Consider the following 19,149-nt stretch of genomic DNA (forward strand, 5'->3'; position numbering starts at 1 on the left):
GAACGGACTCCTCTTCGTGCAGTTTAACCCTCTGTCACCCGTGGATCTGTTAGTAACAGTCAAGTCAAAAGGAAAAAGTATTGGGGTATTTTTGCTTTTACATAAACTACACCTTTTATAGAAAAAGAGAAATCATTTATTTCAAACAACACTCCTCAGTTTTATATTTTAGGATACAAAAAAAGAGAAGGGTGGCTTATCCAAACACTACTTGAATACCCTGCTAGTAATATAATCCTGTAAATTACACAATTTTACAAAACCAGATTTGTAAGTAAAACAGTAATAAAATAGATGTGTCTGACTGAGATCTACTGATTGTTGTCCTTTAGCAAATGAGAGGCCTGAGGCTTACACAGCTGATAGATAGTACAGAGAGAGAGAGAGAGAGAGATAGATCTGTCCTGGAGGGAACATCAGAGGAATGGGTCAGCTACAGGGCACCACACGCTAAACAACGGCATTTTATTCTCCCCTCCCCTCCCTCACACATGAAAAAATCATGTAACGTGTCAAATACTCAGCTGTTACTCTGTCATAGTCTTCTAAAGCTATGTGTTTGTGGCTGTAGAGTGAGTCGCGCTCATGCTGAAGAACACTGAGTAGAGATATAAAAGGCCGTGTTTGGATGACGGATGATAACGGGGTGTTTACTGCTCCTCTGGATCTCTTGCTCGCTTTAGTTCCCTTTCCCCTTGCCTTTCTTTCCTGTAGAGAGAGTGACACAAAATCTCATTATTTAGATCCAGCGGTAAACCCCGAAACTCTTGACGACGCATCCCCGTCTCACGCCAGTTAGGAAATGCATATGCTCTTAGAAACTAATGCTACAGTATTATTGCTGGAATCCACATTCAGATAAGCATATTAACCACAAACACACGATTTGAAAGGACCGACTTAGACATCTGCCTCTTATGTATGAGTAGAGGTTCATTATTGATTTCAGAATCCCACTCAGACACCCACCACGGCCAACAGGCCAAGATTACACAACCGGAGCAGATTACATGCATTTCGTTTTCCATTCAGCCAAACCAAAACAATAAACTGCTAACAGTATAACACCTGTTGAGTCATGTGTGTTTGAGGTAGCTCTCATTAACAAACTTAAATAATAAAAAATGTAACCCTGGACCACTAAACCAGTCATAGGGGTTTAATTTTTTTTAAAATTGAGATTTATACATTATCTGACAGCTGAATAAATAAGCTTTCCATTGATGTATGGTTTGTTAGGATTGGGCAATATTTGGCCGAGATACAACTGAAAATCTGGCATCTGAGGGTGCAAAAAAAAATCAAAATTTTGAGAAAATTGTCTTTAAAGCTGTCCAAATAAAGCTCTTAGCAATGCATATTACTACTCAAAAATGAAGTTTTAATATATTTATGGTAGGAAATGTACAAAATATCTTTATGGAACATGATCTTTACTTAATATCCAAATGATTTTTGGCATAAAAGAAAAATTGATCATTTCGACCCATACAGTGTATTTTTGGCTATTGTTACAAATATTCCCATGTTGCCTAAGACTGGTTTTGTGGTCCAGAGTCACAAATGTTTTTTAGTAATAATTTCAAATAATTCTTAACTGATTTTCATTTTATTATATTCATTATTAGTAGTTGAATGTTAATACTAACATTTGAGCCTAACATACACAAAAGATCAAGCAGAGGCCTTCGGTCACTGAATGTCAGTTTTGGGTTTGGTGTTGAAGATGTACCTTTGGGTTTGTTTTTGACCTTGGTGGTGCAGGGTTTGGACACAGAGATGGTTTGCTGACAGTCGACGTTGAAGAGAGCCTTTACCAGAGTGCCAGAGCGGCTCTTTGTGCTTATGGCTGCATCACACTCGCCCCAGTTACCAAACTTATACTTGCAGTCGGCTGCATGAAATGAGTTGCAATACAGTATGTAAGATAATATGAAATGCACAGAACAAAGAGAAATACACAGCAGCACAAAAACACTAAATATAAAAGATAAATACCAAAAACAAAAGTGATGGCTAAATATAATAAGAGAATTGTGAGAAGTTAAAACATTTCAGCAGTACCACATCATCACTCACCTCCAAATTCTTTCTTCCAGTTGCAGGGCACTTTGCATTTGACTTTCTTGGTCTGCTCATTACAGGTGCCTTCCCTCGTGCCTGCTCCGCAGTCTCCGTTATTGGCCACACAACGGCCATAGCGCCACTCCGCACAGTCTGAACCACCCTTACCTCCTTTGTTCTTCTCTATCACGACACACAGACAGCAGTGTTACTTCATGAGATTACCTTCACCTCCGCTTCAGCCAAATATTACAGAAACTCATTCAAAACTGCCCATGTTAAAATCTGCCCATGTATTGGCTTAAAAGAATAGCTCACCCAAAAATGAAAATGTTACGATATTTTAACTCTTTCCCCACCAGATATTTTTGAAAAAAGCTGCAAGGCACCGCCAGCATTTTTGGTCATTTTTACTAAAATGTACATGTTGTATGAATATCTGAACATGCAATACATCAAAATAAAGAACGGAGCCTCTACTTTTAAACAAGCAAAACACATGTTTTATTTTAGCTTCAAGCTTTCTTTTTTATGAACTCTTGAACAGTGTTGGGTGTAACTAGTTAGTAAGTAATTACTTACTGTAATTTAATTACTTTTTTCTTGAAAAAATAAAGTAAGGGATTTTTTCCCCTGTAATTTAATTACAGTTCCTTCTTATGTAACTGAACTAAATACTGTGTAGACTGTAGAACATTTATATACAATACAATACAATAGTGGAGTCTAACCTTAAAATGCATACTTTTTATATAACCTTCTCGCTTTAAATACTTTAAGTTAATAAGAATATTGGTAACACTGTAGTGTCCAATTCTCACTATTAATTAGTTGGTTATTAGCATGAATATTATCTGGATATTGGCTGTTTATTATTACTTAAAAAGCACATTTAGTTAATTGTCAACAGCTATTTTATTAAGGATTAATAAGCAGTAATTAGGAGTATAATGAGGCAAAAGTATAGTTAGTTAATAATGAGAATTGGACCCTAATCTAAAGTGTGACAACAATTTATTTGAAAGAATTAAAATAACGTTTCATGTCTATCCTATATCATTCATTAACTTGTCAAGGTTGATAGGGCTGATATAGGATTTAGAATGTAATAAGTAATAAGTAATTAAATACTTTTTGGGGAGAGTAACTTGTACAGTAATCTAATTACACTGTGAGTAACTTACCCAACTGCTCTTGAAAGTAGGTAAGTTTAATAAAAAAGCAACATTTTGAGCAAAAAGCTAAGAAAATTATGCTTTTATCATACTACATCTGGATCATACTCAGTACGATAATCAAAGCACAGATGCAGTAGATCACTTCCACTGGCACACCCGAAGCTTCACAGTCTTTTACCACTTCCTGGATTGACATTTCACTCTGTAACATTAGGCATTTGTCATTTATATGCTGTTTATTGTTGATGTTCGTATTTTAATATGCATCTGCTTATATATAAGATCACTTGTTTCTGCATCTTCATCATCTGTGTTTTTGATTAGGAGATTTTGGACTCATTTAGGAGATGCGTAATAAAGCTCCAGATGTATGGCAGTGAAAACATGGAAACTCAGAAAATTCTGTGTTTGGCAGACAAGCATTGTATCACAAATAACCAAAAATTCCATGTTTGGCAGGGAAAGAGTTAAAAAATGTTGGTAACCAAAGAGTTGCTGGTAGCTTCTGACTTCCATATTCTATACTATGGAAATAAAGCAAATATTAGATTACCAAGGTTCTTTCAATATCTTCTTTTACAATTAACACAATGAAAACAATATGCCTAAAAATGGCTCAAAATACCATGTTTGAATGTTCGAAAAAACCTGCAATCCTTCAACTGGATGGAATCACAGTCTGAAGCTAAATATTGGAGTCTGTGCCCATTTTACACTATGCAATTTTCAATAAAACGCACAAAATTTAATGCAGTAGCTCAGACATTCAGCAACTAGTGCTGACTTGCCTAAACTGCAATTTGGGGCAACATCTGTTGCCACAAGTAGTGTAATCCACCCTTAAGAGTCAAAGTAAGAGATCACAGGATATAATTCTAAGTGAGAGCTGAACTAATGGAAGAAAGGAAAGAGGGGTGAGATGGTTTCTCCAATATTTTATACCTTTTTTGTTCTTCCCAGCTTCTGTGGTCACGATCATTAAGGCCACCAGCACCACGATGAGGGTGGAAAACAGGCCACGCATTCTGAAAAACACACAGAATCGTCAGCTGTTGCAGAGCAAAACTGCAAGTTTCAGTAACTGAACAATTTCTGTCATAAGTACTGTTATCAAAGGGCAGGACAGTAATCGAGCCATCTATGCTGAGGCATTACTTTGCCCTTTTAATATTTCAAATTCCCAATTAGAGATGAATGGATGGAGCAGATAAGGATGATCATTCAGAATGATTAATTACAGCTTCGCTGACTGAATTCAACGGACCGGCATTAAAATGTCGCAGACTTGGCTCGTGCAAACACAAAAGGTCATAATGCTGAAGGACTGCATGATTCTCTGCTATCACTGCCACCAGATTATAATGTAACAACAGCGCTTAAATTCCTCCAGCTGCCCACAGAAATGGCACACAAACACATTGCACAGAAGTATGATGTAACAGCTACTGAAATGGGGGAACGCATAGTGATTGTCTTGGAATTATGGTAATGACGTTCTTGGCACCGAAAGCACCGCCGCCACTGTACTAGCTTGTTGCTGTGAATCATCAAACATAAACATCCAAAACGACACTCGCAAATACACAACATTCCCAGCCGTGACTAAACATCCATTCACGCTCAAAAGAAAGAGAGTTGATGTGTTTTTGAACACGTCCCTTCTGTCCTGCTGGCATCCGGCTCCACAGTCCTCACATCTGTGTTTTCTCTCCGTCTCTGCTCAGCTGTGTATACATGCTCTTCTGCTTTTTAACATGTCAGCATTCAAAACTGAAAAAAACACAAGACCTCACATCGCCAAAAACGGTGGGATGTTTAGTTCTACTAACACCACGAATAAAAAAGAGCTTTTTAAAAGAGCTTTTTCAATGTCACATTTATTTGACTAGATCATCTCAAATGAGGGTTTCTGCATGTACACAGATTTGCTTATATGGGTTTTGTGTTTGTGACTCTGGCTGCGCGAGTGCGCTCTTTAGCCTCTGCTTGTGATCTCCATGGAGATGATTCGCCCGCGTGCTGTGAGATAGTAGAAGCGCATTGTCTGAAGAGAATGGAATCATCGCCGCGGGACGCCATTCTTCCGGAACGCTCCGTGGATGTGAAGGCAAGAGGACTGAAGCAGCAGCTCACACAGAGACGTACACTCACATATGGACCCACACAGATTACAGAACTCACACATCAGCCAGCTTCCCACAGACACATTTACTAACAACTCAGCACCATTGTCAGTGTGGGAGTGACTTTTTGGTCAATAAGACGACATCCTGTTTCAGAGTTCTGTTAGCAGGAAAAGCAATTAACGCTAACAAAAGCTGATCTCCTGTTGAAAGAGAGAACGGCCTCTGTAAGACGCAAGACTCAAAGCAGCCAGAATTAGCCGGACTGATGAAAAGCAGTATTGTACCGTCTTTGAGGATAATTAAGCATCTATTAGGTCCAAACACAAGTCTCTCGTTCTGACTATAGCACTTTCCATTCACTGCAGTCGATGTGTCCGCTCCGGAGGGCCCATCGGATCTCGTTTTCTAGCTGCTCTCGTTCCCATTGTGGCTGGGTGAAATGTTCTGGACTCTCACTATCTCTCAGCTGTAACTTCCAACTCAAAGTCCCGTCCCAGCACAAACGCCGTCCCTCATCACTCAGGCGCCAGACCTTTATAGGTCACCGTAAGCAGAGGCAGTAAAAATGCTTTCTACCTCTGTTTTTCCCCCCATCTCTCACTCTCAGACACTAAATGCTCTTCTAAAGCCGTTTATAAAATATTCTGTTGACCCAGTAAATCCTGCAACTCCCTCCAAACAGTAATTAAGTGTCAGCCGCTCAGCGAAGCGTGACTAACCTCTCTCAGAAAAACACAAATCTCGAGCACCCCAACCCCCATTTTCCTGGCCCAAAAATGTCTTCACCCCCTCTCCGGGTCCAAAAAAGTTCCTCCTCCTCACCGTTTTTCTCTGACCTTTCTCCGAAATCTCTCATCAGGCAGTCTTCTTTGTGTTATATGTGTGTGTGTGCGAATGATGGAGGGGGGTGTTCCAGACATCCTAACGAGGCTGTTCTGACCCGCTGGGTCCACACACACACACCTCATACAATCCAAGGGTAAAAATCCCTTTAAAAGCCCCATTCCTCCCACAGAAACACACACACTCTTTGAGGGCCTTACTCACTCATCATACGCCACGGGGCTTCCATTATCACAAGCGCAGAGGAATGCGGGCCGCTGGACACACGCGGTTTCTCGTCTCTCCCCTCCTCTGGTCCTCTCTCCTCCCCTCACATCTTTTCAGAGCGTTCCAGGACCCAGCGTTCGAGTGCGCGAGTCCCTCGCCGCGCAACCAGCTGGACTTCAAACTCATTTCCATAGCAGAGAAAACAACACAAAGCTCTGACCCACTTCACTCATAGTCAGACATATGGCACAGTTTCACGCTTATCAGTGCCACTTTTCAATTACAGATTTCCATTTAGAGTCTTTCCTTTCAGCAGCTCTTAAATTCTATTACAAGCGCTGCGTTTTTCCTGTAAGGACTATATTAGACGGAGGTGCTTTCATTAAGTCTGAAGCAAAGCAGGCCCTTAAGGCTAAGCTGGTACTGAGTGAGCGTTAGTCTTCAGACACAGTGCAGAGGGAGTTCAAGTCAGCACTGGCTTTATCAGTCATCTAAACCGCAGAGAGACAGACTGACAGACACGGGGGAGGAGAGAGACGTCTGGAGACGGTGTTCAAACCAAAAACAGCTGTTTAAGTTCACCTCAGCACAAGATTTACTCAGACACAGGTCTGAGGCTAGCAGCCATAAATCATTGTGAGTCTCCCATCATTCTTTCTGATGGGCGTGTGCAGCTGGGTGATGTCCACACACACACACAAAGGCTGTCACCAGTCCAGTGCTGTAAAGCATTAGGTAAGTGTTACACCAAATGCTTTCTGACAGAAACTGTGACCAGCATTGCACTAGAGGCCTGTGAATCTGAGAGTTCAGAGTTAGTGAGGCACACACACACAAATCAACATGTAACCACATCCCTGTTCTTTAAGAAGAAACCAGTGACTGAGACACGTTCTATACACACCCTGAGGACAAACACTCATATAACCAGAAGCTGAGTTAAAAGCATATCTCTACAGTGCAGAGGGCAAAAGGGCTTTGTAATATCGCTCTGAAACACACTCCATTTCTCCTCTGTAGGTAATGTGAAATAAAGCCTCAAATGCGACTCACTTGGCTAACAAAACATGAGGGATGTCTTATATAAATTATAACATGTCTATGTAAAATATGCTTTTGCGCTCACCACACAATTATTCATATGAGCTAGTTAATAATCATGCTGAGCAGTTTTCTTCTCTCACTTTCTGTTTAGTTTGATCTGAACACAGTGTTTTGACCCAAACAAAATCTCTGTGTCTATGCTCGCATCAAAACAGGGCAGAGGCCAAAAGGTTGAATGTTTACAACTTTGCTGAAGTACTGTGAAGTGGTATAGCTCCAAATGAGTAATCCCTTCAATAAAAGTGTATTTTTTGCACTTTCTTAGACCCACTCTGGGATGAAAAGGCCCTGAAAGTGTCTAAAGAAAGAGAAATGAAAGAGTGGGGGGGCAGGTCAGAATGCAGGTCAGGTGAAAAGGGTCTCTGAAAGAGCAAGAGAAGAAAAGATGGAACGCGGTCCTCTTCCTTTCTGCCCTGCACCCTTTGACCGTACTCACTTTAATCACTCTATTCAAGAGGAGAGAGAGGGAGTGAATGAAGCCAAGAGCATTAAATGCACAATGATCCCTAACGCACACACAGACACACAAAGTTTTGCGCAAGAGAACTGAATTATGGTGATTCTACGTTTAAGGCATTAGCTCACACACACACACACACACACACGTTTGTTTTTGTGAATTGTGGGGACTTTCCATAGACTTCTATAGATTTTATACTGACCAAACGATATTGTCTATCCCCTAACCCTAACCCTAACCCTCACAGAAAACATGTTTGCATCGTTACACTTTCAGATAAACATCATTTACTATTTTTAATCATTTTTTAACATGTCAAAAATTTCAGGTTTTACTATCCTTGTGGGGACATTTGGTCCCCACAATGTAGCAAAAACAAGTACACACACACACACACACACACACACATTTCACATGCATCAGAAATTAAAACACTATTTACTTTTTACATTTCAGTCAGGCTAAAATAAGCAAAGGTCAAAAGTACATAGAAAAAGAAGATACTCATAACACCAGTTTTGGGAGAAACGCATTACAAGTAATGTGGGTTACGTAATCAGATTACTTTTTTAAAGAAATTAGTTAAAAAGTTTTGAATTACTTTTTAATTTACAAGAAAGAGTTATTTTTTTAATATTTTTCCCCATTTATTGATTAAAAGCTCCCCTGTCCACATGTTGAGAGAAATCGGGAGTATGATGTTACTTTAGTTCTAGAATTCTAGACTCCGTATTCATCAAAATGAACAAAAACAAAGAAATGTAACTCAGAATATGATGCAAACCTGTAAAAATTAAGCGCATTTAGTAACTTTTTAGGGAGTAACGCAATATTGTAATGCATTGCTTTTGAAAGTAACTTTTCCCAACACTGCATAACACTGACAAGCATCTTTGCAACATTATGGGTTAGTGCAGACCACCATCTGCTTTGTGTAAAAACTTTTTTGCAAAGATAGTCACAACAAGCTGAATATCCTCTCAGCAACTGAGCACACTGAGTGTGAGTGAGAAGGGAGGTGACCCAGAACATGACATATGATGGCCAAAAATGCATTTTTAAGCAGATTTGGAGGCTTTGCGTCAGCATATTATAATAACTTTATGAACAGTAAAAGTACTCAAAATACTTAACGTGTCTTAATCTGTGATACAAAAAGTTTAGAAATGTAGAATTTCTACTTAAACTTAAACCAGTGTCATAGTATGTGTAAGTTTATATTTTGTACATTAATTTATTAAGGTAATCAAATGTATTTTCTTCTAAATAAAGTCCATTAAAAGTACGAATGTACATGTTATCATTTATTAACATGATCGCTAAATATATATGCATACATATTACCTCAAAATAGTTTTTAATCCATAAAACGCTTTTATTTTTCACACAGAAACGTACAACTTCCCACTTAAAGGAAACCCGCAGCAAAACCGTCTCCTGCATTGCAAGAAGGCAACAGCTCGCAACACAAACGTAGTCTAAATGTTTGCGCTCCTCAGAACGGTTAGTATTTTAGTTCATGGATAACAAAACTTCTTAGATCAAATCAAGAGTATTATTAAATACTTCTACTGAATTCATACGGGGTGTTTATCTAAACGCTCTTCTTTAAACGTTTAACAGTCCTCAGAAACATCAGCTTTTTAAAAAAGAATTTCCCTCGCACTTTGTTCATCTCTAAATATTCTTATTGTTGTATATCGCGAGAAAAAAAACTATCTATATATCCACTTTTTCGCTTTATAACTTCCCAGTGGCACTTTTAAAAAAGTTTAACGGAGTGAATCAAATAGAAAACCCATGTAACGTTACTAGTCCGATAACAACTGTTGATGTGAAAAGAGCAAATTTAACTCACTTGCTTTCTGTGCTGAAAGTTTCCACACTGAAAAACTGAAATGTCTTGCTGAAGTTTGGTGTGTTAACTCTTCTCCAGCATCCGCCTTTATGCGTCGCTCCGGCTCTTTGTTTCCCCCCAAACTAATTTAATCTGTTTCTCTCCCCCTGAACCCCATTTAAATTAACCCCGCCGTGACGTCGCAGCCCACGTCAGCCGCAGTCAACAGACCTCAGGCACAGCCATGAGACCTGTTAGTCAACCTAAAAAAATGTACTAATAATAATTATATTATTATAGGCTAATATAATATAATATAATATAATATAGGCTAAAGAAATAAAAATTCAGTATATAATACACTACTATGTGTGTACATAATAAAAAGACTTAAAGATATTAAATACTAAAATTCTGCTGTGAAAGCAAGACCTTCCACCTATTAATTGATAACAGAGATGGCTATGTTAACTAATACTTGTGGCAGTTCCTCACAACAGAAACTCAATAAGACTAAATCAGATTATCAAAACACACAAAGAACAAACAGTACAGAGAGAGAGATGAAAAAGGCAGATATAACTGCTATGTCAAGAGAGAATTTAAAGTGTACTGCAAAATACTGCATCTGACTACCATAATCAATTACAGATATTTACAAATTTAACATAAAGTATAAAAAATATAAAGTTTGAATCTGTAAAAGACTTATTAAAGACATATTGATGCACACAGTAATATTCCAAATAACAGCTAGTTTTAACAAAATATCTCTTTAAATCATAAAAGTACTTTGGTAGAGTTTTATGTGTATTTTTTTGTTTGTGCTGCAAACAGCTAAATCATTTTAAACAGCTAAAATGTTTTCAGGGGCTATAGATTCTCCTTTTTTGCCTGCTATGTGATTTTATGTGGGTGTATTTGTGAATGTGTGTAGACCCCTAAGGGCAGGAAGCAGCGGCTCAATAGGACAAATGGTGCAGTCAGATAAACAATCTCTCTGCAGGCTGAGACAGGCCAGAACAGAGCACATACAATGACCTGAGCCAACTCTACCCATAAAGCCATTCTCATAGACAGCATTCACATAAAACCTAACAATCACAAACTTTTACAGCAGCATACACATGGTCCATATGGATCAATATAAAATGACTGCAAACTATGATGACAGAATGAAAAATGTCTTTTCATAGTTTTTCTGTAAGCTTTACACTTTAGTCAGAACACATCTTCTGTATAGCCTGTAATAGCCAACATGCATTAGGCTTTTTTTATTTAAAAAAAAGCCACTTCTGAGTACAAAGTACTGTTCATTTCACACATCCATTCCAAGAAGACTAAAGGGACCACAGGGAAAATCCGGGTGATGGAGGAAATCAAAGTGGGGTGAGGAACAAAAAGAAAGAAAGAACGGGTTGGGAGGTTTATATAGGCTACATATTTTGTAGCAACCTGAAAAGGCAAGACCTCCTCCCTGCTCTCCACAGTGAAACCTCTGTCTCACAACAGAGGACCAGATGGAACAATCACTGTTTGAATAAAAGGCAGCTCACAGCCACCACAAATGATCAACAAAACCCCAACACTCCTCCTCTCTCCCCACTCTCTGCCTCTTTGGATCAACGGGAAGTCATGGGAAAGCTTGCCAAATGGGCAAAGGGTGAAGCAGCATGTGAGTGTTTGTCCATGAAAAGGTTAAAGAGTTGAGGATGAAGTCTGTGCTTTCTGAGACGCAAGTGTAGCCGGCATTTACATTGTGATTATTTAAAAGGCAGAGGTCACTCGGAGCATGAACAAAAGAATGGACTCTACACTTCCTCTCACACACACATGCAGTTGGTCTTTTTTTTTAACCCTAAAAGTAATAAATATGTAATGAAAGACAAGCGCAATGACTTTGAACAAGTTCACAATTCAAAAGCAAAGATGTTATTTTTTAAATAGATAGACAGATTTTATAGTTAATGCTAGGTATCATAAACTAACAATGGACAACAATTACAGCAATTTTTAGGTCATCTAGGTTAATGCTAATTTATGCATTATTGTTCATTGTTAATTCATGTTCATTCATATTGCATTCAATGAACTTGAAAAATTTGATTAACAAAATTCTGTAAGAAAATTGTTCAACGTTAGTTTGTGTGTGTTTTTTTTTTTAAGTTTTATATTTGTTGTATTTGTAATGGTTGATCTTTTTTGGAATTGTATACTTCAAACTTTCTACTATATACATTTACATTTAGATATTTACCAGACACTTTTATCCAAAGCGACTTACAAAAAAGGACAATGGAAGCAATTAATATCAACAAAAGAACAATAACATGCAAGTGCTTTTACAAATAATCCTAATGCAGTACACATAGCAAGTTTTTTTTTTTATTATATAATTAATAAAAAGAAAACAGATCGAATAAAAAAAAAGAAAAAAAAAGAAAAAGCAAGCTACTGTTAGAGGCCTTCTATTTTTGCTTTTTGTTAATTCTATAATAAACAAAGAGAAAAAAATAATACATGGAATACAAAAATAACAGAAGCTAGTGTTATGATTTATTATTTTCTTGAGAAAACAAGTAAATAAATGTGTATAAGTCTAAAAGGGCAAGTTTTTTTATTTTTATAAAGAATAGAATTAGAATAGAGAGTGCTAGAGTTAGAGAGTCAAATAAAGACGGAAGAGATGTGTTTTTAGCCAATTATACGTGAATGATCAGACTTTCTTGGAGTTCTGCTTGTGATAATTGTGGTCTACCTGAGATAACTGAATCCAGCTGATTGTCTTTAATTGTTGACCTTCTTAGAAAAAGGGTGAATGTCAGTTGTTAAGTGAGCACTGAAGATAGCAATGTGCTGAAATGTCTGCTTGCTTGCTCGTGTCCGTCTGTTATTAACTCACATGCACTTTGCACTTTTTGCACAATGCAATTTATAAAATAAACACTTTTTCAGTCTTGGGGGGGGGGGGTAATCAGGAAAGGTCCACGAGCCAGGACTCGAACTTGGGACGCCCAGAGCGCAATTGCGCTACATATCGGCACACTGCCCACAAGGCTACTGGCGCCGACACATTAAAATAACATGGTAAGACACACCATTTTGCAATATCAAGCGCCCATTCTTACGGGAAGAAAAAGATGGATAGACATTCCACATCATCATGATTCATATTCATATCATATATGGTGATTATTCAATGACTGATATCATGACTCTTTTACTGCCTGCAGCCAGGGACAAGAATTGCATTTTTTTTTTTCGTATTATTACCTGCCTCTCATCTCTGAGCCGGCAACTCACTCCTGCAGAGACAAAAAGAAATTCGGTATCAGAGTCTGAGGGAAATGTTGTTAATACATTCCAAGGATGACTCAACTATATTAAAATTAAAACAGCAGAGTTGTTCCAGACTCCAAAGCCTCACATTCAACCATCTGTGGAGTGCAGTACAGAAGAATATCAATTTTTCACCAGCTTCTTAAAACAGCTCGCATTAGACTTAATCAGGCTTATTATCACTAACAAAAACAACAACAACAAAAATACTAAAACATAAAATAAAAACATTAGACAAAAACTGTTGTCAAAGCAACATTTCAAAGTTAAACTACTGAAATGACTAACTGGAAATAAAACCTGAATATAAAAATATGCGGATCTTCTTACATATTTGTCAGTACTGAATGTCCAAAAAAACAAATACTTAAAAATTCAATGCAGTGTGGACTATCTTACCTTAAAATAAGCAGCCAAAGTATTCTGTCCAGTCTCTTTAAGACATCCATGTGTTTTAAGCAACAAATAACCTTGCTGTTCAGTATGAAATATTCAATATGCTTTATTATTATTTTATTAACCAGACAGTAACAGAATATTTCACTGAAGAGATAAATATTGACTACATGTTACAGAACAAAATATTCATAAAACATTTCTTAAAACCCAATATATTGCACTGGAACCCATGCTTTCTGCTTTCTCCTTATCAAAACCTCTAAGAAACTCTAGAGCCTTGAATTGCACTGCAACTCAAAAAAGAAAAAAAAAAAAACAACTAAAAAAAAACACAAAACTAAAACTAGACACAAATTAATGTCAATGTCAGATCCTTTTCCCTGTAAATCAATGAAAGAGGCAGTTCTTCATCCTCGCATTGCTTTCATGCATCTCAATGGTGGCTAAAGGCTTATAAGAGCTTAATTGAGCAAGAAAATACACAGCAACAAAACACATTCAGAAATTCAAAATACATACATATTACATTGCTTTGCCCTTTGAAAGTAAAAGTAAGAAGATTTCCATATAAGAGTGGAAAAATGTTAGATTTCTTGGAAAATCTCAACTCTGTGTATTCATAATGTTGGCAAGTCCTGAACATGAAGGATATTAGAGAAAAGTAATTAATGGCAAAAACAGTGCCTGCGGACAGTGTATTGCTAAAGATAAGAGAGGCTAAAATAAGCGTTGGATTAAAAAACTGGGTTTTAATAAGATAATGGAAGGACGTGTAAGGTCCAGCCATCAATAGCTGCTTGAGAAAACATCTATTTATAATGAAGCACTATACAGAACCATAATCGTGATCTCTTGGTTGGATGAAAATAAATCACAGCAGAGGAGAAAGAATTGTAATACGACACTGCCAGCTTGGTTTACAACCTCCTCTTATGGTGCCACAGAGTAAATGGATCAACACCAAAACAAAAGAAGCATATCATTAAAGTCTGGGTGATAAAATCTGTAACTGTGGGCTAATGCAGGGGGCATAGACCTCACTTGCCTTAAGAGCTATATGAAACAATACGCTAAATGCAGTCTACAGCACTTAAAAACTGGCCATTAAAATATCCACTTCAATAATAGCAGTGGATATAGTACATGCAGTTGGACATCATCATGCCAATCAAAAATTCATATTGCTAACAGTCAGGTATGAAATTGTGGACATATATGCACTTGTAAATCACTAATTTAAGGCTGTTATAATTCTAAGAACTCCATGCCAATGAAACTCCAAATCAAAAATTTTACAGAAAAAAATAGAGTGTTTAGTATTGTAGAAAGGCTCTAACATACTTTAAATAAGAGATAAAAATTCATAAACTGAATTTACATCACACAACTGCTTTTGAAGGTTTAAGTTTGTTCTAACTACTACAGTACAGAAGAAAAACCCTCCTCTAAGTGTTTAGAAATGAATTCAAACATTTGCGGCAAATCTATTCCATCTGTCCTGCCTATTAGTCTGACAAACTCTCGTTTTAGGATTATGATAATTATGAAGAAATTGAAAGCCTCCAAACTCACAAAATTGTCTCTTAATCCCTTCAATCACTGTGAGCGCCAAAGGTTCCTGTAGGCTGTTTATCTCAAACAGTAAAATTAAATGATCAAAATTGCGCAGTAAAGGAATGAGCTTGGCATGACTGAGTCAAAAGCTCTGTTGGCTTGAAGACCATTTACAGTTCTAGCTCTTGTTTTCTCCCAGAATGCATCTGTGAATGGTGAATCTGTCTAAAATATATGAAAGAGCTTTTCGATTACTGTAGCGCAGGAGCTATTCAGTAACACCAGTCTTAAAAATCCAAACGTGTTTGCATCCTATACACATCACACAATCAGCCTTAACACTTCTCAGATTGAAAATGAAAAGAACAGGATGAAAAAAAAAAAACATTTCCATGGACAACAAGCCCAATTTTTCATACTAAAAAGGTCTGAAGGGCAAAAAAATCTGAAACCAAAAAAAAAGTCTTTTAGGATTTAAGAAAATCGATCATTAAGATAAATCACATGTTTATTGAAAGAGTTCAGTGAGTTCAGTTTATGGCGTATGATGTCATTTGTATGATCTCGTTCATCAAGGCTCCTGTCAAATAGCTGTCTGAGTAAAAGGGTGAGATGGGTGGATAGATGGATGGATGGTTTTTTAAACACTCAAACTTTCCAAAATCTTTCCAAGGGGAGAGAATAGAACTGAGAGAGCTGAAAATGCATTTCTAACAGCGAATAAAGAGCACTAAAGATGCTAGTGCTGTGTTTCACCCAAACACAGTGTTTTACTTATTTACAATATGAATATGCATACATACTGTATGATGACATTTATTGTAAAGAACTTTGAAATCAGTGGGTCATATCATTAATGAAGTCTCTGGACAGAGAAGAGTTTCATTCTATGATGTAAATAATTGAAACAAGTCATAAATTACTAATATTATTAAATATGTAAGCTTCCAAGGCCAAATTAATTTCAATATATGAAGATTTAGGAAAATAAATATATGCATCCTAAAATCTACAATCTGCATTAAGACAGCAGCACTAAAAAAATACGAAACAAAACAATAAACTCTTATAGAGTGTGTCGTTTATCACAAAGATTTAAGAAAAATGAGCCGAGTCACAGAGAGATCTGTTCTCAACTCCAATAAACCAAAATCTAATTTACAGAGTTTTATAATACAAACATGACAACACATCTTTTATAGCTACAAATTATATAAACATCTATTTACTTAAAAATATTGTAGGAAATAAGCTATATTTTAGTACATCAATTATAAATCCAGAGTATAGAATAAAGAAGGCAATCAAAGCTACAGTGCAAATGCCTCTTAAACAGAAAAGCTACTCGCATACATTTACAGTACCGAATGTTATTAGAAACAGCACAGAAATCTATGAAAATGCAAAATCCTTCCAATAACACACCTGAAAAAATCTAAATAGTTCTGATACTCAAATCAAGACCCCAGAAGACATTCCTATCTTTGAACCAACCTGAACTCTTTCAGTGCAGGGGAATCTAGAAAGTTACATTATACATAATTAACATAATTAATGGCTCTAATGTTATTAAGGAATAAGTCAGCTAACTGAAATGTCGTTTCCGGTTCCGGTTCATGTTCTGGACCTCTAACCAGATTAATGCTCAGCCTTAACAGAGCAGTACTGAAGCTAGCTGTGGAGTCAGGGCTACGGTGAACGCTCCAGATACACTTGCAGACAGTGATGAATCTGGAGGCAGACACAGCACTGTCCTGCATCTTTAAATCCTCATTGCATTCATTGAACATTCAGCATTGTCAAACTAGAAAAGCAAGCTTGATGAGTGCATTAACATAGAGGGGAATGCATTCTGTCTCATACATACAAACTCTAAGATGTTTTGGCAGTGCAATGAAATGAAAGACAGTAAGTCCAACAGGTCATTCAGAGAAAGATGATGAAAGCTTGGGACCTCTTCAGAGACACTAAAGTGTGTGACCATCTTCCCTTTCTGGGAATGTATCACCCCCCCTCTGCAGTCCAGAGTGCCTGCGATACATTTTTGGTTACTGTTGTTTTGGCACAAAAAGGAGGACGCCGGCTGAGGTGAAGGGTGAGAGGTTAATGGTCAAACTGCAGTCTCTTGGTCCTCACGCTGGATCATTTGGTAGTGCTGGCGGTTCTCGAGATACGCCGCAAGTTCTGCATCTTTCGCCTTCTCGGCACGATGCTTTGGAGTGTCACCCTGGAAATGAAGAGACATTAGGATTAGTTCACTTTCAGAATAAAAATTATTCATTTATTCACCCCCATGTCATATGAGATGTTCATGTTTTTCTTTTCAGTTGAAAGAAATTAAGGTTTTCGAGGAAAACATTCCAGGATTTTTCTCCATATAGTGGACTTCAATGGGGATCAATGGGTTGAAGGTCCAAATTGCAGTTTCAGTGCAGCTTCAAAAGGCTCTACACGATCCCACCTGAGGAATAAGGGTCTTATCTAGCAAAACGATCGGTCGTTTTCTAAAAAAAAATTAAAATGTATTTACTTTTTAACCTTAAATGCTCATCTTGCACTAGCTTGACTTCACGCATTCCATAATTATGTTGGAAAGTTTATGCGTGATGTAGGAGGAAATACTGATCCAGTGTTTACAAAGTGAAAAAGGTAAAACAACAATGTCGTACGATTTTAAAGACACTAGCTGCATTTCCATTACCCAATTTTCAATTGTGAATTGAAAATACACCTAATGAAACATGTCAATTTCACAAAAACTTCCATATATCGCATAAAGGTTTTACGCTTGCATAAGGTGGTTTTTCAGGCAATTTGAAATACGAATATTTCGCAAAACTGCAATGTAAATGGCTTTTTCGCATTTACAGGCCCCTTTGTACAAAAAAGTCACATGATCATTCTTTAATGTACTATAAGCTCAAAGAACACCTCATAAGTGGCACACAATGCTTGAATAAGGGGCTTTCCTTGCCATTAAAGCTTTTATAACCTTATTTACATTGTAAAAGTCTGCGGACCTGATCGTGGCCACTCTAGTCAAAGCTTGTGTTTATACCAGGCAGGCCACAGCTCGTTTCAGTTTCAGAAGTGTCCATGGTGTACCAACATCCATTGCCACGACTCATCGCAAGAGGAAAAAAAGACGTTTTAGTAGCATAAAATCAGTTTATGGAAAACATTTTTTGCAAATCTGTAATGGAAACGCACCTAATGAGAGTTTTTTTACCCTACCTTACCTTTTTGAACCGGAGTACAAAGATGAAGAGGTAACCGTGCGTGACCAATGTAATGCATGAAGCTAGAGCGTTTGTGGTTAAAAAGTAAATACATTTTTATTTTTTTTAGAGAATGACAGATCATTTCACTAGATAAGATCCTTATTCCTCGACTAGGATTTTGTAGAGCCTTTTAAAGCTACACTGAAACTGCAGTTTGGACCTTCAACCTGTTGGCCACCATTGAAGTCCACTATATGGAGAAAAATTCTGGAATGTTTTCCTCAAGAACTTAATTTCTTTGTGACTGAAGACATTAACATCTTGGATGATATTGGGGTTAGTAAAATAGCAGAAAATTTTTATTCCATAAGTAAACTAATTTTTCAAGTTCAAACATAATGCTGCAGAGGTAAAAAAAAAAAAAAAAAAAAAAAAAAAAAAAAATTATAATTGACAATTTATAATTAAACTGCTCTCTGTTCTATTGAGACTCCAAATACAAATACAAACACAAGCAGAAGTTAAAGAACATGCTTCGTGAAATGAACCAAACTACACAGAGAACGTCTATGGTTGCTTCGGGCCTTAATTACGGACAGTTTCTTTCAGACAGACTCTTCATGAACAATGAAGAAGAGAAATCAAAGATTTCACTGAGCCTGTAATGGTAAACATGTTCGCTCAGAAAACGCCCCTCTTTTTCCATGTTGCTGGTGCCAGCATTGCTCAACAGTAATTGTTGTTAATTGCAGGCAGGCCTGTTGCTGAGAGTCTGAGAGAAAGGCCTGGACTGTTCCTAGCACTCAAACTGCCCGCC

The 19,149-nt window shown here is 37.3% G+C and overlaps 2 protein-coding genes across 15 annotated transcripts in view; both read right to left on the minus strand.

The window, feature by feature from the left end:
• Positions 1-113: 113 nt before the first annotated feature.
• Positions 114-10,002, minus strand: mdka (midkine a). Its single transcript, XM_051114879.1, has 5 exons — positions 9,841-10,002; positions 4,185-4,267; positions 2,080-2,247; positions 1,733-1,894; positions 114-708 (listed from the first exon to the last, which is right to left on the minus strand). Exons 2-5 carry the CDS (start codon positions 4,264-4,266, stop codon positions 680-682), a joined length of 441 nt encoding a protein of 146 aa, XP_050970836.1. The 5' UTR covers position 4,267; positions 9,841-10,002; the 3' UTR covers positions 114-679.
• Positions 10,003-13,640: 3,638 nt separating this feature from the next.
• The window catches only part of dgkza (diacylglycerol kinase, zeta a), a 124,840-nt gene continuing 119,331 nt past the window's right edge, over positions 13,641-19,149 (minus strand). For all 14 annotated transcript variants that reach the window (XM_051115974.1, XM_051115973.1, XM_051115977.1 and 11 more), the window contains one exon: positions 13,641-17,338. In XM_051115974.1, the coding sequence (XP_050971931.1) occupies positions 17,222-17,338 (117 nt within the window). In that variant the 3' untranslated portion in view covers positions 13,641-17,221. The remainder of the gene's footprint in view (positions 17,339-19,149) is intronic.

Source organism: Labeo rohita, chromosome 7 (genome assembly GCF_022985175.1).
Source record: "Labeo rohita strain BAU-BD-2019 chromosome 7, IGBB_LRoh.1.0, whole genome shotgun sequence".
Taxonomy (NCBI): domain Eukaryota; kingdom Metazoa; phylum Chordata; class Actinopteri; order Cypriniformes; family Cyprinidae; genus Labeo; species Labeo rohita.